This window comes from Poecilia latipinna, unplaced genomic scaffold, assembly GCF_001443285.1.
Source record: "Poecilia latipinna isolate Pla-1442-1.1 unplaced genomic scaffold, P_latipinna-1.0 Scaffold319, whole genome shotgun sequence".
Classification (NCBI taxonomy): Eukaryota; Metazoa; Chordata; class Actinopteri; order Cyprinodontiformes; family Poeciliidae; genus Poecilia; species Poecilia latipinna.
In genome coordinates this window covers 240704-266778 of record NW_015112935.1, presented here as the reverse complement: position 1 = coordinate 266778, position 26075 = coordinate 240704, and the positions used below count along the sequence as shown (strand labels likewise).

At 38.3% G+C, this 26075-nt stretch overlaps 2 protein-coding genes across 4 annotated transcripts in view; one reads left to right on the top strand and one right to left on the bottom strand.

The window, feature by feature from the left end:
• The window catches only part of trim32 (tripartite motif containing 32), a 45447-nt gene extending 34691 nt beyond the window's left edge, over positions 1-10756 (bottom strand). Inside the window, exons 1-2 of one of the 3 annotated variants that reach the window (XM_015034984.1) lie at positions 10615-10756; positions 8264-9207 (exon numbers count right to left, since the gene is read on the bottom strand). In XM_015034984.1, the coding sequence (XP_014890470.1) occupies positions 8264-9194 (931 nt within the window). In that variant the 5' untranslated portion in view covers positions 9195-9207; positions 10615-10756. Of the gene's footprint in view, positions 1-4107; positions 9208-10614 lie in introns of those variants that run through there. The other 2 variants (XM_015034985.1, XM_015034983.1) reach the window with 2 other exon arrangements.
• Positions 1-26075, top strand: part of LOC106949020 (astrotactin-2-like) — a 198734-nt gene that overhangs the window by 130862 nt on the left and 41797 nt on the right. Inside the window, exons 13-17 of the mRNA XM_015034982.1 lie at positions 12-116; positions 279-458; positions 11932-12254; positions 22918-23051; positions 25075-25223. Of these exons, the coding sequence (XP_014890468.1) occupies positions 12-116; positions 279-458; positions 11932-12254; positions 22918-23051; positions 25075-25223 (891 nt within the window). The remainder of the gene's footprint in view (positions 1-11; positions 117-278; positions 459-11931; positions 12255-22917; positions 23052-25074; positions 25224-26075) is intronic.

The following is a 26075-nucleotide window of genomic DNA, read 5'->3' as shown; positions in this document are numbered from 1 at the left end:
TTCTTCATCAGGCGATGCCCAGTTCAGTGAAGCGGTAGGCTATCCCATGGTTCAACAGTGGAGGGTGCGCAGTAATCTTTACAAAGTCAAACTCAGCTCGATAACCTTATCCACAGGTCAGTGACTGAAAAATGTCATTTGGATTTCATCGTTTATCACGTCACGGATATGAAAATCAGTCAACGCCTAAATAAATGTGATGCGTCTGGTTTTTATCTGCAGTCTGGGCAGTGTGAAAATCCATTTACTTTTGTTCTATGTCGTTATTGATTTGGTAGAATTTTCTAAGGTGCTCAAGACGCTTTCAGGTGAGAGCACACGCGAGGAGCTCCTTGCTTTTCTCCAGCAGTACGGCAGCCATTATGTGTCAGAGGCCCTGTATGGCTCCGAGCTCAGCTGCAGCATCTACTTTCCCAGCAAGAAGTCCCAGCAGCAGCTTTGGCTGCAGTACCAGAAAGGTGAGTAAACTGACTGAGTTAGAAAAAGACCAAGTGTCCGTAGGCCTAATTTGCAAGGTTACGGATGCAGAGCTACTGTCACATGTTCTTTAAGCTGCCATGTGTGTTGATTTATCTAAGGAACTAGTTTAAGTGGGTCTGAATACGAAGAAATGAAGCACATCGTGTATCAAGAAAAGATTGCCTTGTACAGTGTATGTACTGGGATGGAGGATGCAGTTTGCTCCTATGTTTCTTTCCCCCACATACCTGACCATATGCAGATTGAGGTTCAATGTTCTGCATGCCACCAAGAGGTCAAATTATTTTTAATACAGCAAATCAAAACCTTCCTCCAACAAGTACCACTTCAAGCATTTAACATGCTCAGGCTAATGAATTTTGATCTGTGCAGACAGAGCTTCTATCTGCACATAAAGTCATGAAGCCATAAAGTCAGGTAAAGTTTTGATGGATCATTGATGTTAAAACTGAGTAGCACTTGCTTAAATTAGAGAGAGGGTGTTCCTATGTTTAGTCAATTACAATCCTCTTGCCAGAAAATATTTTAAAATGTCCACTAAATTTGCCAGACTGAATCGGATGCATCGAAAAGCGATGAAATCTTACTTAATTATAACCGCTATGTCTTTGAACGCTACAAGGCATAAATAAGGTATTAAAGTGAATACAGGCATTGATGTTTGTTTGTGTGCTGGACAAACCTGTGGTGGAAAGTGGTCTCACTTTCCACCACAAAATTGTGTTAAATGGAATCTCTTTTTGGCCATTGGCCCCTGATTTGACCATGTTTCCTTATTCTAAGTGAAGAAAATGTTTGTAGAAAGATGTATCCAGTATGAATATGTTTCATAAAGGTTGAGTCAATATCCTCAGCCTGTGTAAAGTGTAAAAGAAAGCAAGAAGGGTGAATCAAATTATATTTGATGGAATTAACAAAATGGAAGAGCACGAGCAGTTCTTGGTTTTTAGTGAAACAAAATAGTACTTTTCATTCCAGTTACTCTTGTTGTTTGCCCATGAGTTGTTCATTTCATTTTCTATTCATTGGACAAATGGTGAAGGAAAACATTGAATCATAAAAAAGATGACCCTGTGATGGACCAACTACCTATCCGGGGTGGAACCCATTGGTAGCTTATAATTGGCTGGACCGTGACCATGAATAAGAAAAAGAACATGTGTTCAAAATATTTGGATGGATATTTTTTTCCCTGGATTGTCAGTGTGCTGCACAGATAAATTCATGAGAAAGATTTCCTTTATCTTGGGCAAAACCTAGCTTTTAAATATGTTCATAAAACCATTACTTGTTAGGACCAAAACGAATAAGTATTCAGACCTTTAAATAAAATGAAATAAGCAAAAAAAAAACTTTTTGAAATGCTTTTACAAAAAAAAAAAAAAAAGGATTAGAGCAACAAGTGTACAGGTAAGCACCAAATTACCTATACCATTAGCAGGTTTTAGTCAATCGTAGTTCACTAGAATTATTCATTTTTGGATAGGCAGTTAAAATTCGCAGTTGAATTGAGTAGAGAGTCTGTAAAGAAAGCTACAGATTCGGGTGATGGTAAAGATGCTTTCCAGCCTCAGACTAGGAGCTCATCACCAAAAACTGTCAACATGTCAGTGAAAATATACAAATTTTAGTCAGAAAATGTGTGATGGCTCTAATTGCTAAAGATATTTCCCATAATTATTAAGGAGGGTAAAACCTTTTGTAACTTTTGGACATGCTTTCTTTTAAGAATGTAGATAAAAATTGTTTCTTCAGAAACTAGACACCTTGTTTATTACGTTATATTTTAGGAGTCCTGCGTAATTTGTTAGAAACAAACTTGTTGGTTGAAATAATTTCAAATTCAAATCTGACAGGTATGTGAATACTTTAAAAATGAATAGCACAAACTCATATTCTAAAATCAAATGTTCCAAACGTAGCGTAACAAAAACTACTGGAGATATTTTAGTTTACTGGTTGACAATGTTTATTGCACTCAGGATTATCAACAATACAAACATGATTTTGAGTACACCAATGGAACGACATGGGAGTTTGATTCACTGTAAACAAAATGCTGTATAATAACATGAATTAACAACTCTGCATCTGTAATAAAGGACATATTTAGAGGATGTGAGACACTCAACAACTCACCACACTGAAACAAGGACACTTAACTTTTCAAGCATTTGAAGCTTTTTTTTCTGTAACTGTTATTCTTGGTTATTTTGTTACTACTTCAAGTCATCACTAAGAGATTTTTCATGATAATAATGACATGCAGTTGATAGAGTATTAGATCAAAATGTATTTGGTACCGAGATGGATTTGCATGAAAATAAAAAGATGGACAAAGATGCCTATGGCAAACTTGATCTTACACTCTAACCTAGCTTGTCTTTAGTTTTATTTTTTTTAACAGTCAGATTCTCTGCTATGCATGTTTTATGTTCCTTACAATAAATGGGGATAAATATGCAGAGTAAAGGTTGTCTTGGGAACATTAACTTTTAGCTAATTATAGATAATGCTCTAATGAGCAAATCTGTGTTGGGAAATGCAAAGATACAAAACACAGGGAATAATAAACAGAGTATTGAGAGTATACATGGAATCTAAGGTATCAGGAGTCAGGGTGTATGGAAAATTGCCTACATTTTCATGGTAAAATTCAGGCCAGCATCCTGAAGGAAGCCTCCTATATTTTCCCTTCATTTAAAAAAAGAGAAAATGCATCACCAATTTGGAAATATTTGGTGTCTTTAAAAAAAGAAGTGTGTCATAGACACTAAATCAGCACCAGTCCCTTTTTTCAAGATGCCATTTTATAACAAATTTGCAAACAATGAAAAGCAGACCTTTAAAACAGCAGAACCAGTTAATACACCTTGGTGAATTTCAAGGTGGAAAACTACTGTTAACTTTATTGGGTGTTATTCTATTCTTGCTTTTAATCGCTATAAATGATTAACATAATTATATCCAAAATAATATTTTAGCAGTATTATGAATTTGTTCTGTTTTGCTCTTTAGAATAACTATCATGTTATAGATTTTTGTTTTGTAATACTTGTGTAAATATTATGAATTTGATATTTTTATTCAAGATTATCATACCGCCTGGGTCTCCTACGAGACCATGCCTAAACTCAGAGCGTTCCATAGTTATAGGAAACTAAAGATGTGTTGTTGGCTTCATTGTGTCTAATTTTACTGCCAAAAAAAATTGGGAGTAGTTAATAGTTAATGTACAATACACAATGGTGTTGAATAAAACCCTACGGGAAATGGTTCTTTACAGAAGGGAAAAATGAAAAACTATTTGCTTTGTCGTACTTCTACTCATCTTTTCTTTGGTACTCTTCGTATTGCTTTCAGCTATGATCTTGCAAGCTCATATAGCCGATCCACAGACGCAGAGAAACACAATGACATGGACAACGTCATGGTCCTCTGCGTCTGGAGAAAAGCTCAGGCTTTACTAAGTTGCAGGTCCAACTTGTGCAGGGTAACTTTTGCTTTTACTCAACAAGCCAAAACAACTGAGATCATACTAAGTGATGTCACAGTGTTACTTATCAGTTCTGTAGGTGGTTATGGATATATGCATGTAAATATTAACTATTTTGTTTAAAAAAAAAAAAGCGGAGCACAAATCACAAACATGAACCCAGGTTTGAGTATTTTACATGGGAAGAACAAAAATCTTAGGCATGAGGACTTTCCATATTCATTGGGTATGATATGGTAACACTACAACTGTGCTGGGTAATGCCTCAAAGAACAACTGAGTGCATAAATTACCCGTATTGCTAATTATATTGCTCTCAAGGCTTTATGACATTTTTTTTCTCTTCAACAAAACAAAATGTTTTGGATGTTTTTTGTTGTTGTTCTTTTTAGGCATGTTAACCAAGTTTTAATGATTTCCTTCACAGATGCAACTCTGGCTTCTCCATAACCGTATTGAAACTTTAATTCATTCCACTGCCAATTTCACACTAAAAGCTAAAAAGCAAAAACAAATATTAAACTGTTATTTTTTTAAAAAGTACTCTACAAGTTTATCATTAACCTGACCTTGGCTTCAAATATTGGAAGCATTTCTTTCCTGTTACAATTCTCACAAAAAGGTACTTGACAGTGTAGCACTTCGGATACTTTCATTTTTGTGTTCACTTCCTGCAAAACTGTATTGTATGCATTATTTCATTCCTAATAGAATAAAAACCATTAAAAGTTGATCAACACATTCACTAGAAATCCCAAACACTTCCAGAGTCTTGTCAAAAAGAAAATTCACCCAAGATGATTACTCTAGTCTTCTAACAAGTCATGAATTTTTGAAAGCATTTCTAATTATCAACCTCCCCAGATGCACTGCACGTTTTCATTCTAATATGGCAATGAGACCGAGTTAGTGAATGGAAGATCACATTGCATGTGATCCAACTAGAATGGACACACACCCTTTGCAAATTGCACCAACGTGCTTAATGCATGTTTTAAAAAAAACAAACAAAAAAAAACAGTCTTTTTGTCTGTGTTTTTACTAGCAGACTTCTACATATAAAAATGTCTCAAAAAGGACTGAAATGGCAGCATTTAGCACATTTTTTTTCAATATTTTGAGACATGGAAAGGTGTATGCCCTATTTTAGTTTCCATCACTCAAATCATCACAGCTCATTTGGAATATAAGAACATTTCTTCTCTGGTTATTACACACACAGATCTATCAACCTTGAGAAAACTGGCACTATGCTGGTGGAATCAAATGGAGATGAAGAGGTCTGACCCAGGCAATAAACCATGAATTGACTCAAATTTGGAGCAAGGTAGATGGACTTTGATTGCAGCATTGTATATTCAAGAAAATAAATATGATTTATAATGTAAAAGTAATTTAAATCAAAAGAGAAATTCTAAAATGTCACTTGAATGAATCTTAAACAGGTACATCTAAGACAATATGAATATTGTAGAAAAGGTTTAATATTTTTTGTCATTCATTTCAGAAAGTGATTGTCCTATATTATATAGATTTTTTACACATAGTAATATCTCAAGCCCTTATTTCTTTAATTTTGTTAATGGCTTACAAATAATGAAAACTCAAATTTGAGTGTTTCAAAAAATGCCAATATAGTAGTAGAGTTAAATATTGGCAACTATTATCACACCTTAATCAGCTGATTAATTCAAAACACCTGCAAAGGTTTCCTTTCCTTAAGCTCTAAATGGTCTCTTTGTCCGAGTCAGTGGGCCACACATTCATGGGGAAGAATGGTGATTTGACATATGTCCAGAAGACAATCACTGACACCCTTCACAGTGAGGCAAGTCACAAAAAGGCCATTTTAAAGAGTGTGTATCCAAGTATGTACTTGTACAAAGTTAAAGGAAAAAGGTGTGGCTGGAAAAGGTGCAACAAGGAGAACCACAGCCTTAAAAGGATTGTCAAGCAAAATGCATTAAACAATTGAGGAAGCTTCACGTAGGGTGGATTGAGGCTGGAGTCGGTGCATCAAGAGCCACTTACAGACAAGTGCTATACTGAACCCACTCCATTTCTAAGCACACGTCCACACTTAGGGTAGCACCAGCAATCTGGCCTGAACTGAATCTCACAGAGAATCAATGGGTTGTAGGCAAGAGGAAGATGAGACGTCAGACCCAACAAGGCAGATGACCTGAAGGCAGCTGTCATAGCACCTTGGGCTTTAATTACAAATCAGCAAAGCCACAGGCTAATTGCCTCCATGCCACGTTGCATTACTGCAGTTATTCATGCAAAAGGAGGCTCAGCCAGGTATTGAGAGCATTGAACACTTTTCAGAAGCCTGATATTTCTGTTTTAAATATTCCGTTTTTATTTAATCTATAAGTCATAATGATTGACACGGCAATAAACAAAGGCTTGACATTTTCACTTTATTATTCTATGTCATATATGAGTTCCAATTTCTGAAAGGAATGACAAAATATACTGAACTTTTACACAATATTCCCTTTTTTTTTATTTATTTATTTTTTTTTTTTATTTCTGGAGATGTACCTCTAACTCCACACCACATCAGGTTATGATTTTATGTTTAAATACTCTTTTCTATAAGAAGTAAATATTTAACATTTAATTTCCCCTGAATATTACAGAATGAAAGCTGATTCTTAGTTACTTTTTGCCATTAGAGACAGGTCAAGTAAATTTTAAAGCTGCCAGCTGCATTCAGTAGAAATATTGTTAGTGTGCTACTAAAACCAAATAACGGGACATAGTGACAAGTCAGTAATAAAGTGCATTGCAGGCCAACAGCCTTGGTTTTATTTATTTCATATGTAAATCTGAAAATATTTTCTACCCCTCTGACAAATCTTTCTCAGTCAAACTGCAGTAAGTCACACAGTCATGCTTGAATGGGGACACCAAGGCTAATATAGAAGGAAATGTCGGCTCTTTGTGCTTCATAGCTTAAACACCAATGGCTTGTTTTTCATGATCTACTTAGACAACTTGCTATAGTGATAAATACAATAAGCCACCTGGGAACCAAGCTGGGAAAGAAAATAGTCTTTGCTGCAGCTACACTACAGAGACTAGTTAATAGTGTTATCTCTTCTCAAACTTCAACCAGACCAGCCACACATACCCACTAAATCTCTTAAGTTCACAGGGAGAAAAAGTGTTTCTAGGAAGTTGAAGAATGCCTCCTTTGAACGTATGTAAAGACTTTGACACAGTGGTCCCAACAATCAAGCACTAGCAGCTGTCCTTTCTGGGTGGTGGCCACTCCCACGGGACAGGTCAGTCCTTCTTGGATCAGAATGTTAAATCCTCCTTCTTTGGGAAACTGAAGAATTTCTTTCCTGCCACTGTCTGTGACCAGCAAATCACCGTTGGCATCCACACACATGCCAGTGATGCAGCGGAAGTCCTCTGTTTCGGAGAAAAAGTGGCTGAGCTGCTTCCCCAGCTGGCCATCGGTACCCACTGAGCCAATGGAGAAGCCCCCTTCGAAGTGGGGCTCGTTCTGGCGCTTTTCGAAGTTCAGGGCCAGGCCTTGGGTAAAGTACACGGTTCCTGCTGCATCACATGTCACAAACTTTGGCCGGACTGCAGAGCACAATCGGTTATAGCTGACTACACCTACACTGCGGTCCACTGCAAGGCACCACAGCTTCCCCCCTTCCACGTCTGACACCACAAACTGGCCTGATGGCATGGCAGTAATTCCCCAAGGCTTAATCAGCTGGTTTTTATGGCAGGCCACATAATGCCCATCCATGGTGTAGACTTTAACTGAATTATCATAGTTGTCGGTAACACCAATCAGGCCTTGAGGAGTCACAGCTATGGATAAGGGGATAAGGTTAGGCAGGTCGGCACCAAAGAAGCTCAGAACAAAGTTGTCGATGCTTGCATTGCGTCGGATTTCGCGCGGGACACCTTTACGATTGAAAATCTGGACACGGCAGTTCCCTCGATCGGCCACCAGTATATCACCTTGTGGTGAAACACAAATGCTAACGGGTAAATTAAACATTCCAGGCAGCGCTCCTTTACAGCCCATCTTCTTTACAAACTGGCATACTGGTGGCCTGGAACTAGCCCCCGCAGATTCCCCACCTGCGTCCATGGACTTTGACTTAAAACTACTTGGTGAACCACATACCGTCTCATCTACAGCTGAAACCATGTCAACATCACGGTAAAGATCCCTTGGAACCATTACAGACCCACCTATAGCGCCAGAGGTCACATCCTCTGCTTTAAACTCTAAAATTGTTTCTAACCCACCTTTCTCATCATCTGTATTGACTGTGTAAGTGTTTGTGGTCAAACAGCCCACTTCTATGGGATTAGAGTGTTCTGCTCTGGCCAGTGTTGGCTCTTGTAGCTGGAACTGTGTGGGTAAACTGCTTCTGAGGTCCAGCTCTTCATCATCACTTCCTGCGCCATCATCCTTTAATAAGGCGATGTCACTCTGTCTTACCCGTACAGTCAGATAATCGCAACGTGAAACCACTTTTACCTCTGCGAGGTTAAGAAGATATGTCTGCTCCTCAAGAACCTGTGCATTGAGTTTTTCCACTTCTCCCAAAGAGGCTGTGAATGTCCTTCGAGATTTGCTGAGCTCTTCCTGAAGATGAAGCTCTGCCGTAGAATACTCTTGCTGAACCGCCCGGTACTTTTGTCTCAAGCTCTTGGAAATGTTTTCAAGTGTTGTCTTCTTCTTCTGAATATTGCCCATGACGTCACGGAGGGCAGCCAGTCTACCGCCCAGTTCTTTACGGCGCTGCTCAGCTGCCACTTTTATCGGCTGAACTGAATGGCCTTCGTGCAGGTGGCCATCCGCTTTACAGACCTCACAGAGAACTGTGGTGCAGTCATAGCAGAACTGTCTCGGTAGCCGGTTGCCGCAGGACTTGCACATTAGCGCAGCGGCGGCAGCAGTGCAGGTCAAAGTGCAATCTATAATTTTCAGTACTGTAAGATTATCTGCCAGCTGGGAGATGCTGCTCATCCTGGAGACCTTGCTGCAGAAGGGGCAGCGGACACCATTGATGGTATTAGCCAACAGTTTCTCCAGACAAAGTCGACACACAGTATGCCCACACTGCAGGAGTTTGGGTCTGAGTTGATCCTGGTTGTAAGTTTCCAGGCAGATAGGGCATTCGAGAACCTCCCTCATTAGGTCGGGGTCCAGGGAAGAGCATGCTGCTGCCATTGTGGTCTTTTCCCTTGAGTGGAAATAAAAACAAATTGTAATATTTTCCAATTTCATCAAAAAAAAACAACTTTAAATTAAATTACAGTTGACAATCAAAAATCTACACAAAACCCTATTTTTGCTTAGCTTCTAATGATTCACAGTTGAGATGAGCTTCTATGCTCTATATCATCATAAAGACATAGCTAATTCACTACATTGTGATGATAATGTTAAATTCTAAGGAAGGATATTTGCAAGTCCCAAAACAGACAGGTTAGTTAGGATATACACTGCTGTGTTTGTGTTTATAACTAAACAAAGCAGAATTATCCATCCATCCATCTATCCATCAAATTAATAAATCAATGTCACTGCATTTCCCAAAAACATAAACATCTATATCAAAACTAATATTTTAAAAGCCTAAGAGATAAGCAATCTTAAATATCTTAACATATTTAAGATTTTCTAAAGCCAAAAAAATTGAGTAATACTGTATATTGGAGATTTTAATACTGAAAGTGTGGCAGAAATTGATGTTCTCTGTCATCTTTATTGTCACTACAATATTCCAAAATACCATGAAAAAATTGACAACCTTATAATTCACTCCTACTTCACATGCAAGTGTCAGATTTACAGAATGGTGAGTTTTAAATTGAATGGTGATGCAATTAAAATGGCACACTCAAGGACGATTGAAAACCGGAAAGATCCTGCATTGTTTTACAGGGATGGTGATGTCATTTTTTTTTTTTTTTTATAATCTACAAATCAATATATTATCTCAATTAGAAAATAAATTCCTAAAAAGTAAGACTTTAAATGCATGTATATTTATTTGTAAAAAAGACAAGTTACATAATTTCAACTGTCAAGTTGTAATAAAATAATCATATTTTAGTTCCTCTGCTATTTGTATTTGTAAATAAAGCTACTTAATAACTAGTGTAATGTAATTTCAGTAGCTGATCGCTACGAAAGCATGTCGTTAGTATAACTGTCAGATAGCTCCTGTATGTCACACAGGACAAGAAGAAACGAACTCAACTTAGTGAGACGAGAAAAGAAAAACTTACCGACGAAAAGAAATCCTATGCTAAAAGCTGACTGCTATGTTGAGCTAGTGTTTTCTGCGGGTTAGCAGACATGATGTCATATATGTACGCGATCATATGCGAGCATGTCACACTTTGTTCAACAACGCCTGCATATCAATTGCAGTTTAGAAACTGTCTGGTCCCTTAACTTGCGCACAACATGAATGTAAAGGCCTCTCTATCCGACAGCAAATGTTCACGGTGTACTGAAGGGTAAACACATCGAGACGGCGTCATTAAAATATATATATACAGGAATGATTGAAACAGGACGTGCATTCAAAACAACTGGTAATTATATCGCTTTTGTTCGTAGATTTGCTTTTTAGCTTTACCTTTCCTCCAACGTCTGATAGAGGAGAAGTAAGAGGCTGTGTAGTCACTGAGCTACAGCCGCTGTATGGAGCTGCAATGCTGATGACTCTTCCTACGCAGAGCCGTTGGTTACGTAAAGCGCCTGCATCAGAGACCGATGGTTGTTTTGATTGGCTAGTGAACAAGGTCTCGCGCCGTGCGTCCATTTACTGAGAATTATTGTGCGGTTTCACCATGTCATGATCCATTAAATACTCAAATAATACCGCAATGTTTTGTGGAGATATTTTGTTCTTCTTTGCAAATAACTATCTTTTCAAAGGACGACACGAGGCCATGTTAAACGGCAAATGACAATAAAAATAATTTTAGTTAATAATCTACCTGGACAAACTTAACAGAGATGAGTTTCAATTAACTTAACACTCAAAGGTTAAATTACGTACAAAACTATTTGTTAAGGTACAACAGTAATGACTGAGAACGCCCGCTAGATGTCAGCATAGATCCACAGTAGAATGTTGATCATATCAGATAGATAGATAGATAGATAGATAGATAGATAGATAGATAGATAGATAGATAGATAGATAGATTCTAAAACAAAAAAATGTCTAAATATCAGGTGAAAAGTCAAGATTTGTGGAAGAAGAAAATAAAAAAAAGAACCCGCAACCTATATTCAAAATTCCACAATAAATGTCGGAGTCCAATCAAACAACCTCTAAATACGGATCAGTGTTTTGCGTAAATAAAGATTTCAGGGTTGATGGGTTGATGTTATTTTTGTTTGTTTGTTTTTACAACTACTGAAAAGCACTTAGCCTACTTGTAGTAACATTGCAGCACACCTACATTTTACATTTCAAGAAATGTGTTGACTATCTTGCCAAAAGCATGCAACACAAATTTATTAAAATACGGATTTGACCCAATAAGAAATCATTTTGGCTAACCAAAGCCTATGGTTTTAATCACAAGGTACTTTCTGTCAATTTAAGTGCACTAACTTTTAATATCCTGGTGACTTTGTCACAACAAAAAATGCATATAGTTAATTTAGTGTTTTTGGTTTTATATCTGGAAACACTACTAAGAGTGCCTCTGGGCCATTGGAAAAAAAATACAAAAAATCCCCAGAACAAAACAAAAAACCATGGGAATTGACATAACTGCTAACAAAGAACAAAATAGCCACAAAGATCGAAAATAGAGCATAAACTGCTTGTAGTGTTGGATCCACCCCTGGTGATTTTCTTACAGTCACAATCCATTACGTCAAAGAGTGATATCTGATCATTTCACACCCTCTATTTTTCTCCTGCATGCTCTTCCAGAGGCAACAGACCAGGGAGTCGGAGGCGGAGGGCGACGGGAGATTAAGTCTGTTCCCTTTATCAACTACCTGTTAGCTCTACAGAAGAGCCAGCTGCTGTCAGATGACCTGGTAAATGGCGTAGAGATCCGCTGTGAAGAGAAGGGCAGCTGTCCCTCTGGCTGCCACCTGTGCCATCATCAGGGCATGATGGGAGGATGGTCAGGGAGAAGCCGCAATGGCAATGGTAGGAGTGGGGAACAGTCTTCACCCATCCCTGTTCTCCTTGAAGTCAGCAGGGTTGTGCCACTCTACAGCCTGATCCAAGACAACATCACCAAAGAGGTGAGAGAGACACAAATGAATTATTCATTATACCATTAAATGAAAAAAAACAAAAACAAAAAAAAAACAGATGAGATAAAGCAAAATAAAACTGATTAACCTGACCTACGTTTAGTTATGTAGTGGTTTGCAAAAAAAAAAAAATACAAATGCTTTGAATAGTGCAACGTTTTGTCACATAACAACAAACTTCAATTTATTTTAGTGCCTGACTTTGGAAAACATCAGACTTTTTATAAATAAAAATGAACATTGTGCCTTCTATGTATTCAGTCTCTACACTGATACTCTTAAATAAAATCCAGTGCAACCAACTGTCTTCAAAAGTCACCTATTATTTAAAAATAAGAGTGTACCTGTGCTTAATGTAATCTCAGCATTGATGTAGCTGTTATTAGAAGCCTGCTTAATAAAGGGCATTAGTGAACAAAAAGTATCACAAAGGACACAGTAGACAAGCTGGAGAGAAAGTTCTAGAGCAGGTTTAGATAATATTAAAGCAGTTTAATATCAGGCCATCAACTGAAAATGGAAATAGTATGACACAACTGCACGCCTATTAAGACACCTGAAATGGGCAAGTAGAGCATTAATCAGAGCAGAAGTGAAAAAGCCCATGGTGTCTCTGGAGGAGCCACAGAGATCTGTAGCTCTGGTGGTGAGAATTTGTTGACAGGACAAACATTAATCATGCATCACCTTGGTCTGTGGGGAAGACGGGCATGAGTCTGTGTTGGAAAAAATAAAAAAATTAAAAAAGCGCACACACACATTTGTGCCCTGGTCTTAGGGAACACAGCAAATGTGAAAGACAGTGCCAAAAATGAATCATTTTGGTCTGCCTGCAAAACATGTTGGAAGACTAATGCGTGGCTCACGTAGTAAGGATGCTTTATTTCAACAGGAGTAGGAAAGCTGGACAGAATTTAATGTAAAATCACCAGATAAATGCAGGGCAATTCTTGAGGAAAGCCTGGTAGAGGCTGCAAAAGATTCGAGGCTGGACTTGTGCAAAGACAATAACCCTAAACATACAGCAAGAACTACAATGGGAAGGTTTAGTTAGAAATATGCTGCATGTGTTAGAATGCCCCCAGTCAATGTCTAGACCTATATTCAATTGGGAATCTGAAAATAGACTCACATTTTTTATATTTTCAGATTCTCCCCCACCATAATTTCTGTCTCTAGAGGTGTAAAGGTGGAGTTGTGGTATTCAGAAGGGGTGTGATTTGGAGGAATATGAATGCTTTTCTGACCACCAGTTTAAGGTGTCAGCTGTAACTGGTGGTGTAAATCAGCTGTGACCCAGTGTCTTTGATAAAAATAGCCTTCTGGGTCAAATCTGACAAGAAGAGCATTCGGCTGATAACACACTCCGGCTGGATAATCTGCACAATTCAAAAACAATTCAAATTGTGCACATTGCTCCTTATTCAGAAGGTGCAAGCACACTGTTTGGCATGTTTTGCTTGGAATGTAATCTAATATAGTATGACTGCGGTGTAACACTTGTAAACCGTGTATATTTTGTTTCCTCTGAAGCATTAAATTAATGTCAGGTGCAGTTGTTGCACCTCACCTATAGAGGGCATGAGTTGGTTAACTTTGACCACTGGGAAGGAGTACTGTAATACAGGCGGCTTAAAAAGATGACATCATGGTTTTTCACTTGTGGGGAAGTCTGTGTGTATGCATGTGAGTGTGTCTGAATGTGTGTCTATCGGTGTTTTAAAACAAGGATGCACTGCTGAATGTAACATTCAGCCGCATGCTGTGTTTCTGATTCATTCTGTATAGGATGTCTTTGGATTTTTTTTTTTTTTTTTTTTTGCAGTGAAAGTTAATCATATCAGATCTGTTTTCCAGAAGCCTAATTTAGGAAGAGGCTCTGGCTTCACTTGACATTTAGTTGACCACATTTTGCCATGTTTGTGCAACATTTAGTGTTCGTCTTCGGAAGCTCGTCTATGGTAAATTTGCAATCTCTTTGCGCAAGAAGGGAGGCAAAAACAGGTGACTCAGAAATGTTCAACATCCGTAAAGCACGCATCTGATTAGGTATCTCCATAAATATCCATGTAAATATGGATAAGTGCATTCAGAAAGCACACGCACAGCATTAACCTCTGTATGTGCCTCTCATAACAAGCACCACAGCCCCAAAGAGTGGGAGGGGCAATCAATAGCAGACAACCCATAACGGGCCTAGTCAATACCTAAATGTGAGGAAATGCAAAAATGTCTCCTCATCGTTGGTGTTCTAGCCACTTAACTACCCTTATTTTTGTCTACCCCAAAACTATCCTTGGTTTTCTGAAGGCATGCAAGAAGAAGACTGAAGAAGACTGGTACCGCAGTAGACTAAGGTACCCCTCTGAGCTGACTTGAGGCAGGATTATTAGCCTCTTATTGATGCCATCAACCTCTGCAGAGGGCAGGGAGTACATCACTCTGCTACTCTTTAGCTTGCATTTTCTTCTCTTATTGGCCACAGCTGCTGCACATCACAATGGCAGATACGTATATTGCATTAGAGACTCGCAGCAACCTGTCTGTCTACACACACAATTGCTCCGTCGCTTCATCTTCATGTGTGCATCTGTCTCTCACACACAATTTCACTTGAGACCGTCTTTCTACTTGGCTGAGTCTGTGGGGAAAGACAGCTGCCATGCTGCAAAAGCTCTCTTGGAAACAAGGCCTCTTTTTCCCCCCCGTTTTACCCTGAATCAATGGAAGCAATCAAATAGAAGCTTATAAGTTCAGTTTATGGTTAGATGGACTTAGATTCTATCTGAATGTGCATTTCTATTTGGATAAATGTGTCTGTAAATGCCTTGTATCTGGCTTCAGTAGATATGTCACTTTCACTTTGGCTCCATTCCTCGCTCTTTTTTTCAGCTGCTGGTATCTTTTCAGTGACCTCAACCACGCTATCTGGCAGTTTGACAGGACATGGCTCTCTCATATATATTCCATGTTAACCCGAAGGGGGTATGGACAATGGCTTTATTGCCATTTCTTTGTAAAGACCTTCACTAGAAATGAAAAGAAACTGAAATGAATATTAAGTATGGTCTACCTCCATGGGAGTCATTCTTCTTACTTTCTGCATGTCGGAGATTGGGTTTTGAAATATTTATTTGGACATAATTTGCTGAGTTATAAGAGACTAGTGAAGAGAGAGGAGAAACAAATTCCGATGGAACAATTTCATAGTCGAAAACAATTTTTTTTTTTTTTTTTTAGACCTCAAATGTCTCAGTGACTTTTAGTCTAGTACAGTGCTGTGAAAACATATTTCACCATTTGCAGATTTCCTCAGTTTTTTTTTTTTTTGTTTTTTTGTTTTTTTTTGGTTTGTTTGTTTGTTTGCTTTTTGTCTAATCGTCCTGAAGGAAAATGTATCATCAGACAAACTGCAGGTTCTACCAAGTTAAGATTTTAATCATTCTGGTCCTGTCTATAAAAAAAGTAATCACCCCCATTGTTAAATCATGTGATTAATCCCCACTTCTGGAAGGCTGAATTTAATTTCACAAGCCACACCCTAACCAGAATATTACCAGACCAGAATAATTGAGAAACACTTAAATGAAATCCATATGACAATATGAAACGGCCTACGAGAAGTCTAAGGAAATTCCACAAGAGATGAGAAATGAAGTCAATGACATAATGATTCACTACAGACCAAAGAGCCCCCCCCCAATTCCCATTCCTCCCCCCAAAACTCATAATGGCCTTTCTGATATTTCCCTTCATAATCCCAAGATGTCTGGGAATATTGTGGTCTGATGAAATAAAAACGTACCTGTTATTATTGTCAGTGGAAACTAGCAGTGTTTCTGAATAAGACACGATATCAACAGTTAAATATGTTCTGGGGATGCTTTGCTTCTTCAGAACCTGCTTGATTGTAAATTCTGTTGTCTCATAGCACATCAAGTCCACTTTTGAGATGCGGTTTTGGAGGGGGTCAAAAGTAAAAAGATAAATCAGCCAGTTGCCTGTTGCCAGTTATCATAAATTCTTGATGATACTTATCGCCAGCCATGGCACAACCAGTTACTAGGTTTAAGGGACAATAACTTTTTTTTTTTTTTTTTTCCACACAGGGCCAGGATGGTTTCAATGGTACTTTTTTTTTCTTTCAAAAATGATGTTACCGTTTAAATACCATAAAACAATAAATGTTGTATTCACTCAAAATAATATTTGTCTGATAGAAAGCCTTCTTTATGACGCAATATGTCTGACAAAAATTCAAAAACAAACCCAATTTCCATAATATTTGCCCATTTTTGCGTGCAGAAACCGTAAATATTTGTCTGTATAATTTATCGGTACATTTGGTGATCCTTCAGTGATAACGTATTTCAAAAGATACATATTTCCCAAGTTGCTCTTTTTTGGCTTTGTTCAGTTTAGACGTGGTCTTCAAACAATTTGTACTGAAATGAGTTGTGGAATTGGATTTGATTTGACTTAGGTGGTCATGGTTATACACACATGCAAACACTGACTCCGACATGTGGTCTGATGCCAGAGAAAAAGAGCTCAGACCATAAATAAGTAAACTATTGCCTGTGGTCCCTCAGCCCCAGGGTTGCTATGACTGAATTATGGCAAACCTTTTGAACAAATTGGTTTTGAGTCTAATGGGTCAGAATGCTCTATACCCTGCCCATTGGCCACTGCCGTGCTTCCTCTCAGCAAAACTGCATTTGAAATAGATATAAGATGGCAGGTTCAAAATGGGAGAGGTAGAAGGATTAAGCTCAAGTGCAGCACAGGAAGCAATTTACAGATGCTGACAAATATGTTGATTAAAAAAAAAAACAAATAAAAGTAGGTTGAGTTTTTATTGAAGTATACAATCTCACAATGAATTGCAAATTCAACAAATCCATGGTAATAAAAATTATTGGAGATTCTAGAAATGTTTAATTAGTAATCCACGGTGTTCATTATAGGTGTGACATGACAGACTCTATTTCCTTGACCTATAATGAACACTGTTCTGGGCAAGAAGACATATTTATCTTATTACCACATAGTAAACTTGGTGTTAGGGAAGGTAAAGGAATGCTTCAATTTCAATGTTAGAGAGCTGAGGCAAAGTGGGGCAGCTTTGGAAAAATGTTAAAAAGACTTGGCTTAGTTAAGATTAGCATTCAACTTTTCTATAAGAGACCCTCCAAGTGAAATAAGATCAATTACTAAAGAAAGCACCCATGCCCTCTGCTATGTGTAATAGAAGATACATATGGGCTTGTTTCTTTTTCTGAAGGGCCTTGTCGGAAACAATGGTACCATATATTCTTTCAAATAATTGAAAATGTTTGAAGTATATACTTATATTTATGGCTGCAAGCTTGTCTTTTAGTTAACTGGATAATGATACAAAACTTATTGCCCAATCAACACAGCCACAAAGTCTACCTTCCTCCATTGCCATCTCAGTTCCCAGACCAACATCCAACAGAAAACATTTAGGTTTTGCTGAAGAAACTTCAAACAAAGGTCAAGGATTTTGAACAATAAAAAGGGTTTGAGCAAAGAGGAATGATCAATGATTCCGCTCACCTTATTCTTCAGAGTTGTAAAATGTTATAGGCAACAACTGAGTCGGCAAACGAGCACTTACCAAGAATTAACAGCAGCAGGTTTACTGATACAATTGTGACCTAGGTCATTTTATTTAAAAGAAAATCTGAAAATCTGAACAGACCCAGCACTGCACATAGTGTTTAGACAATACATATTGCACACTGACTATTTGAAACGCTTTATAATTAAATTATATGCAAGAAACATCAACAGGCTTAGGCTAAGTTAAGCAAAACTACTATGTCTGCTTTTTTTTTTTTTTTTTTTGTCAGAAGTCTTTTCAGAGACTGTGTGTATTAAGCAACCTATTGACCCCCTTTGAAGGTTTCTTTATTTTATTTTATTTTATTTTATTTTTTTCAGTAATTGTACCACAGCTTAACTGATCTGAGATCTAAAAACTTGCTTGAAAAACTTATAAAAGGCTGGTTGGATTGTTGCTGTGAAAGGCAAAATGTTGTTCCAAGAGTTTTAATGTGTCTGGATGAATCTGAGTGTGCATGATGTTCTCCCATCTTGTTGATCCACTCAACAGTAATATCACCATATAGCTATATTTTTCCAAACCAAATCTTAATCCCCACCATACTTTGAAGATGTACGGCAGGACAAGGCGTACAGATCACTGTGTCCACATCTTTAGGCTCTGTTCAGCACAGAGTTTAAATAATAAATAATGACTGGTTCAGTATTGCATAAAAATTGCATTTTTGACTGAAGCGAAACCCCTACAGATTTGTTCCCATATGTTAGAAAGATTGTACCTAAGTAATAATGTAAATCCACTCAAACTGGAGTTTGGCACAGAAATATGACCAGAGACTAAAGGAAAATAAGTTGGGGTGTGCAGATGGTACTTTCATTCTGGTAGCATACAGTCATATAGGTCAAGAGCAGCACTTCTTCCAGTCTGATGCACACATTAACTTTTGAATCCAAGAATACAGCTGCATTACCAAGGAAGGTAATATTGCTGGTCATTGATCAGATTTAGTCATTCTCTTTGTGTCCACTCTATACCATCTTCTTGTACTCAAAAAAAGTATTACATTAACAGGCGCATATTATTTGACTGTTTTGCTACACCTAAACTAAGCCGATAATCCTTAGCCTTTTGCAGAGGTGAGGCAATTTCAGCAATATTTTATGTGTCATGATCCATCTGCTTTGACAATAAATAGTTCAAAGAATGAGTTGACCAAATTTGTTTATGGCTGTCAAAGGACAGCCTTCCCGCGTCTTGATTTAGCTAAGGAAAACTTATTGAAAATTTGACATTATAAGCTTATCGGCCATTTTGATCTTAATCCTTTGGATTTATTGGATCGGATTGCATTGTTATTCTTTTTTTTTTTTTGGTCACTATATTGTCCCAGTGTTCTTGATAACTCTCAAGTTATGTTGCATGACAGCTCACATTTGTTTAGAATGTTTTTTACATTGAGTTACCTTTCCAGAAAGGTAAACCGTATGTGGTGATTGGGGGTTGTCATGTGACACGTCAATCACCCATCAACCTCTGGATGAACCAACCCACCAGCTGCCCTTAGTGCACAATTTCCTGGAAGTGCGACCTCTGATAAGGTTCCTAGAAGCTGCCCATTGGCTTCTTTGTTAACACCATTACCCTTGAATGATTGGAAAAGTCCCATAAAGGCACTGATGTGGGTGCACACACACACACATGCGCACGCAGATGATCTGCTGTGTGTTCTGACTTAGACTCTATTCCACCACTGGTGATTATCTTATAAATCAATACTGTGGGCCAGCTGGCCAGTGTTTTTGTGTATTAGCCTCAGAATACAGACAGTAATTTGGTCAGCATAGACTAGACAAACAGATTAATACAGTAAGGAGGTCACAATGGCCTCACTTGGCTTCTTGTAAGTCACAACAGGGTTTCTATGAAAGTGAAAGGTTCACGTTGTGATTCGGAGCCACTGAGTCTGCAGGGTTTAAATGACGTCAAGACTTTGACTCCACATGGGTGAAGTTGTTTATGTTAATTGGTCTTGCTGTTCATTTGTAACATTTATGTACACTGTAGAAAATTATTGCATTTGAATCTCAAATTGTTGATCACAGGTAAATTCCCTGCATACCAATCACAGCATATTCAGAAACTGCTAAGATCAGTGAAGCCACTGGAACAATAGGGACATCACCAGTCCCTGAAAAGAAATCTCCCTCTGCCATTAAACTGTCCAACATGGTTTCTATCAAGGCTTTGATGGATCTCTCCTTGTCAAAGTACCTATTGTTTTAATATGAAGCACAAGTAGTTAAGATTTGTTTCATGCTCTTGTTTGGTGAGCGCAGAATGCATAGGGGATGAATTTGAAGTTTCTGGGGAATGTATGAATTGTGGTTAATCAATGAAACGTACGTTACCCACCTCTTGTCAATTGTACTCTGACTATATAAGTACTCTGTCTAGATTCCTTCATCTTCTCTTTTCATCTTTCTAAAGAATGTTCTTCATCCATCCATCTTTCTTATCTTCATCATTAGACATCTAACACATTATCACTTTCCACATATATACAACTGCTTTTCTTTTTTTTTTCTTTCCCTGTCCATAAACCTTCATTTCTGCTTTACCTCCTATGTGGCCTCACACATCTCCCCACCTCATTCCCTTAACCACAATTAGATTCCCTGTTTACCCAGTGAAGACTGGCTTGCGTTACTCTTTAAACATAAACACGGTGGTGATCGCTTTGTCTGTGATTCACATGTGCAGCCATGCAATCAAGCACACATGCCCATATGAGGTTTTTCTAAGAAACTGAGGGTGGTAAGCACATGGCAGTTCTGTGGTCTTTCTCTCTTTTGCCCTTTGTAGTGGGGTCATTTCTCATATTTATCTATTCTTTGTGCATACATGGACCCAGGGTCTGGGATTTTTGTGATGCCTTTGTCTGTGGTGTACCTCCTGTTGACATGGGGTGGCAAGTTTCCTGCTGTTGGTGTTTTCCGGCAGCAGTTAACCACATGGATGCAAGGGGGGTTGAGATGTCCTGACATTCTCTGTTTTTTTTGTTTTTTTTCATGGGGTCATTAGATGTTCATGGTTTGCAGTCTTTGTTTAGCACTCTATAATAACTGCTCATTCTGCAGTTAGAGGGGCTTACGTTGGAGTACATTCTGTTTAATGAGAAGAGGTTGATCTCTGAGGGATCTCCTCTGCCCTCATTGTAAAGTAGGGAATTGCTTTAATGGCTTAAGGGTCCTTTTTTGCACCTTTTCTTCCCCCTGCCTCTTTGTTTTTTTTTTTTTTTTTTTTTGACTGTCCTATTTTTCATGGACTCTCCAGCCTCACTCCCTCTTTTTTTCTTCAGTTTTTCCTCTGCTGCTCATTTAGGTCACTAGTGCTCTCAAAATACTTGAGTGAAACCAAGTGGTTTTGGAAGGAATTGGTTCCCATGAAAAAATCTTGAGCTTCTTCCACAGCTAACAATGTAATGTTGTGGAAATGTCAAAGTTGCCATTTTTTTCTGCCTTGCCATAGATGCTTATTAAAAAACACGTTATGTGGTTATAGTGAGAGAATATGGATTTTGTGGAACACCTAGCCCTGTTGCACCCACAAAGCATGTCACTTTTAAACCTTCTGAATAGTGGAGTAAATGTGTCTATCTTTGCTGTGATATTTCAGTCGGTGTTGCTTGACTATATAGCAATAGTTTATGTCGTGCGTTCCTGAACTGCGGTGCTCATGGAACAAAAGCTTTTCTAAAATTATGACCAAAAGTATCGGTGGCAGGGTAACTTATTTCGCTGACACCTTGTCCTCCTAAGTCAGGCAGACAAAGGCAGGTATGTGTTAGTCTGATGGAGTAAAAACATCAGCTTCTGCATTTAAACCCTGACTCTGTTTTTTCTAGGCTGCCTGTTAGTCATGTGAGGACTTAAAAGATAATCACCTCAAATGTCACTTTCAATAATTGGCACATTGCAAAAAAATCTTTGGTGGCATATCTTCAGTGAAATGAAGCATGAAACAGTTAACTTAGAATCAATGTTACGTTGCATGTGTGTGTACATCTCTTCTTTTCCTTTGCTTTCCAATTATTGAACGTCATGGTGTCTGAAAAAAGAAGAGGCTGTTCGGTCCTCTGTGTTGGGTGCCTGGTTTGCTACTTTCTGCATGGTTCAGTGTCTGTTTTGTGACCATGATCAAGCATCTCAAAAGCAGTATGCATGAGGCAGCATTACTAACCAGTTAGAGCATATAAATAACTGAGAGCTCTATTGATCCATAGTGTGACTAGGGGGGAGCAGAAGTGCTTGCAAATTCCCTGGAAGTCACTCTATATCATGTCCGTGGCTTAAGGAAAAGCCCTGACATTATACTTTATTGCTTTGACGGTTATATTGGCATTTTGCTGCCTTTTAGAGGATGACAGTGCTTCTGCCTTTGACTTTTTTTTCCCTTTTCGCCCGTTAATGAAGTAGCACAAGGAGATGTTAGGAGATGATGTCACCTCTTAATATCTCACTACCCAACCCCCTCCATCCCCGCCTCAGTCAGACTGACAGCAACGCTAGCAGATCTTGCACAGAAGCACATAGAATGAGGGAGGTGAGGAGTGACACTGCTCTCACATCTCCTTCATAAAAGTAACAGTGCATCAATGATATGGGAGTGTAAGCTTGTTGGTGCTGGTGAGATCTCCCTGCCATCCGGTAATTGGGGAAAGGTGGAAATAAAAAGGTCAGTCTGCATGTCGGGGGAAGTGTATAGCTCTAGGGCTTTCTTTTTGTGAGTGATTGGAGGTGTGAACAATATGTTATCTTTAAATTCCTCTAAGTGAGCCATGCTTAATTACTGAGGATATTCAAAATGATCTATCTATCTATTTGTCTGTCTTTCTGTCAGACAGACAGAGAGAAATGATGGGAGGCCATCATATGGAAAATAACTCTATGTATCAATGGGACTGGTTGAAAGGGTTCGGTTGGGGATGGGCTAAGCATAGATGGAGACGGAGCACATGTTCCAAGAGATAATTGCATTTCTCTCACCTGTTACCCTTTACAGGCCTTCAAGAGCGCCACAATGAGCTCATACTGGTGTGCTGGAAAGGGCGATGTCATTGATAACTGGTGTCGCTGTGACCTGAGTGCCTTCAGCAAAGACGGCCTGCCTAACTGCAGTCCCCTCCGGCAGCCAATGTAAGTGTGAGGTGACACCATGGCATCTAGGTTTTCATACCAAAGAGAGGTTTTCTTAATGCATGCACTGGTTATAAATTAGTATATGCACACAGACACACACGCACACACACACACACACACACGCACCTGCCTCTACTGATTCCTAAAAATGTTGTAGACACAATCCTGGTCCCTGAAGTTCTAATAACTGTTAGCTGACTTCACACTCTCCCTCTCCTAAAAGAACATACATTCATTCAAGGTGCCCTAATAATACTCCTAAGGCTTTTGTGAGTCATTCTCTCAAGAAATGTCTGTCATGAGGACTTCCACAAAAAAAGTAGTGGGTTGAAAAAGCAACCATAGAGGGCAGAGCTATTCCTCAGGCATCTATTTTATGACTAAAACTAGAATTTGAATGGACACCTTTGACTGTGGTTGTGTTTGTTTCATACAATATATTTTGTTCCTTTTTTTGTGTATGTCCCAGTGTTATTTGCCCATTATAAATAACAAGCACTTTAATTTTAGCTTCCATTTTCACAGTGTGCATGCTATTTAGTGGTTTTTAAAATAATACCAATGGCAAAACTATGAACAAACCTTGTCATATATTCAAGTTGTTATGATAGTCACATTAAATTTGAATACCAAAGATGAGAGAATGGGCTAACTTCTGAATTTGTGTTTATGTGAACTTATAGGCCAATTATATTCATATCTCTTGCCAACAATGGCATGCTAAAGTGATAATAAAAAAATCTAGTTGCAAATACACTACACTTCAGATCAATATCAAACAAATGTTTAATAGTGTTGTGCTTGGTATTTAAAAGTTTATTTGTTGAAATTGCACTATTTGTGCGATCTGTCATTTTCAATTACTAATTACTAACCAGCTACTTACAGTTTTTCTCAGTCATTTTGGTGCATTTCTTGAATTATATTTGACATTTGTAAACAGTGCATTTCTCAAAACAATTCGTATAAACTCCTAAACATGGCATAGGTCTGCTTGCAAAAGCTAATTTCTGTTTCAAAATCCTTAGTTCATCTCTCAGAATTAAATATCTTTCAAAGAATGTGTCAGTGCCTCAGAATGACAAGTTTCATTGCATATGGATAAGGCAGTCAAATTGATTAGTCACGTCATCAATGTAACAACATACTCTGAAGGGATGTTCTGTTGTACACTATGGGTAAAGTTTTGATGACAAGTACTGTAAATTGTAATTGTTGGAGATCAATGGCAAGAGACTGGACAAGATTAAAATGTACACTTTTACTGTAATTTGTTAACAGACCTTGTCATTGTGATACATAAAGGAAAAGACAGCACTGCAGAGAACAAAGGAAACAAAGTAGAAATGGAAACAGAACAATGCAGGTCTGTGGGAATTATAGTGCAATATTCCTTTAGTTCCCATCTCCATACTGAGAACAATTCCTCTGTGGAGTAGGATGAGAGGAACTCCATCAGCATCTTATTGTGGGTCTCAAACCATATCTTGTTGATGTTGCTACGACGGAAACTGGTATTATGTCCTGAACCTCTTCTGCCTCTTCCACTGTACCTTCTTGGGATTCACCTGGGAGCAATTTACCAGTTTGGGAAATATCTAGAAAAACGTCTAATAGAAATGTATAAAAATATGCGTATCATATCATGACAACTTGTTCAAGCATTTTGTATGTTAAAACTTGGACAAACTTAACAAAACAATTCAACAGAGGCCCACATAACGCATGTTGATCAACATGCCATAAGCAATTGAAATGTACTTAGAATTGTACATAATCACTTGCATGGTGTACAAAAGCATTAGCAACTTGCTCAAATGAATGAGAAACTGATTTATTGATGTGCACAAAGGATACAATGATATGAGGATTGAACAAATACTTTTGAGAATTGCACCAAAGCGTGTGAAAAAACTGCAAATAAAGATAATGGGGCAATGATCAAATTAGAATAGCATCCGTAATAGCCAGAGTGACTGTAATTTAAATGCTGAGTGTTTTGCTTCCTGTATTATTTTAGATTGCGTCTGGCCCCTAACTTGGAGCCCTCAAGCACAACAGTGGCCCTGGAATGGATGGATGTGGAGCCGCTTATTGGCTGCAAAGTTTCTGACTACATCATTCAACATAAACGTGTGGAGGATCCTTCGGAAGCTGAAATCTACACAGGTAGGAAAGATTAATTTTACAGCTAGTTTCTTGACTATCTTTTATAACCTTTGTTTTAGTTTTGTTTATGTTTTTCCCACATTTGACTTACACAAGGTTTGTATCTCAATAGTGATCTTGTGAGCACTTATCCATGATTTTCCTCATGTTGCTCCTAAGTTTAAAACTTCTTCTTCTATGCATGAAGTTACACTATAACTTTGTGTTACAAAAAGAAGGTGGAGGAATTGGCCTTGAATGCAAACCACATATAAAGCATTTGCTTGAGGACATGGTATGACGTAGCGGGGGTCGTCCAAACACTGTGAGTGGTGCTGGCAATTGTATTTGCAGGTCAAGGGAATGGTCATTGTTGTGATCAGGGCCGGTATGAGTCATAGGAACAAGCCAGATCCAATCAAGAAGCTAGGTGGTGTGGGGAGAAAAAAAAAAGTGGCCTCAGACATTGAGAAGTATAGACAAGCCATCCATCACAGCTGGAAGTGATGCTGATGAAGCGTGGGCACCAGTGAGCAAAGAGAGGCCCCAGACAGCTAGGCACACACATGCTGGCAGAGGTGAGGCATGAAGGGGCAGATGGCGAGGGTGACTCACTTTTCTATTTGCCAGTCACCACTCGTGTTGTAAATGGTGTTGCAACAGAGACAAAGTTGAACTTTAGAGTAGTTGTTTTCAACTTTTTGTGTCGCTGTTCCGGTTTATTGTTTGCAAACTCTTTAATTTATTCACCTTTGATAACTTTTATTCATGTAAGCTGAAAATGAAAATGTTAAGATTATCTAAAGAGGCAGTATTATGTAAAATCAACTTTTTTGAGTTTTTTATCATGTTATAATGTTATTCCTGCATCAA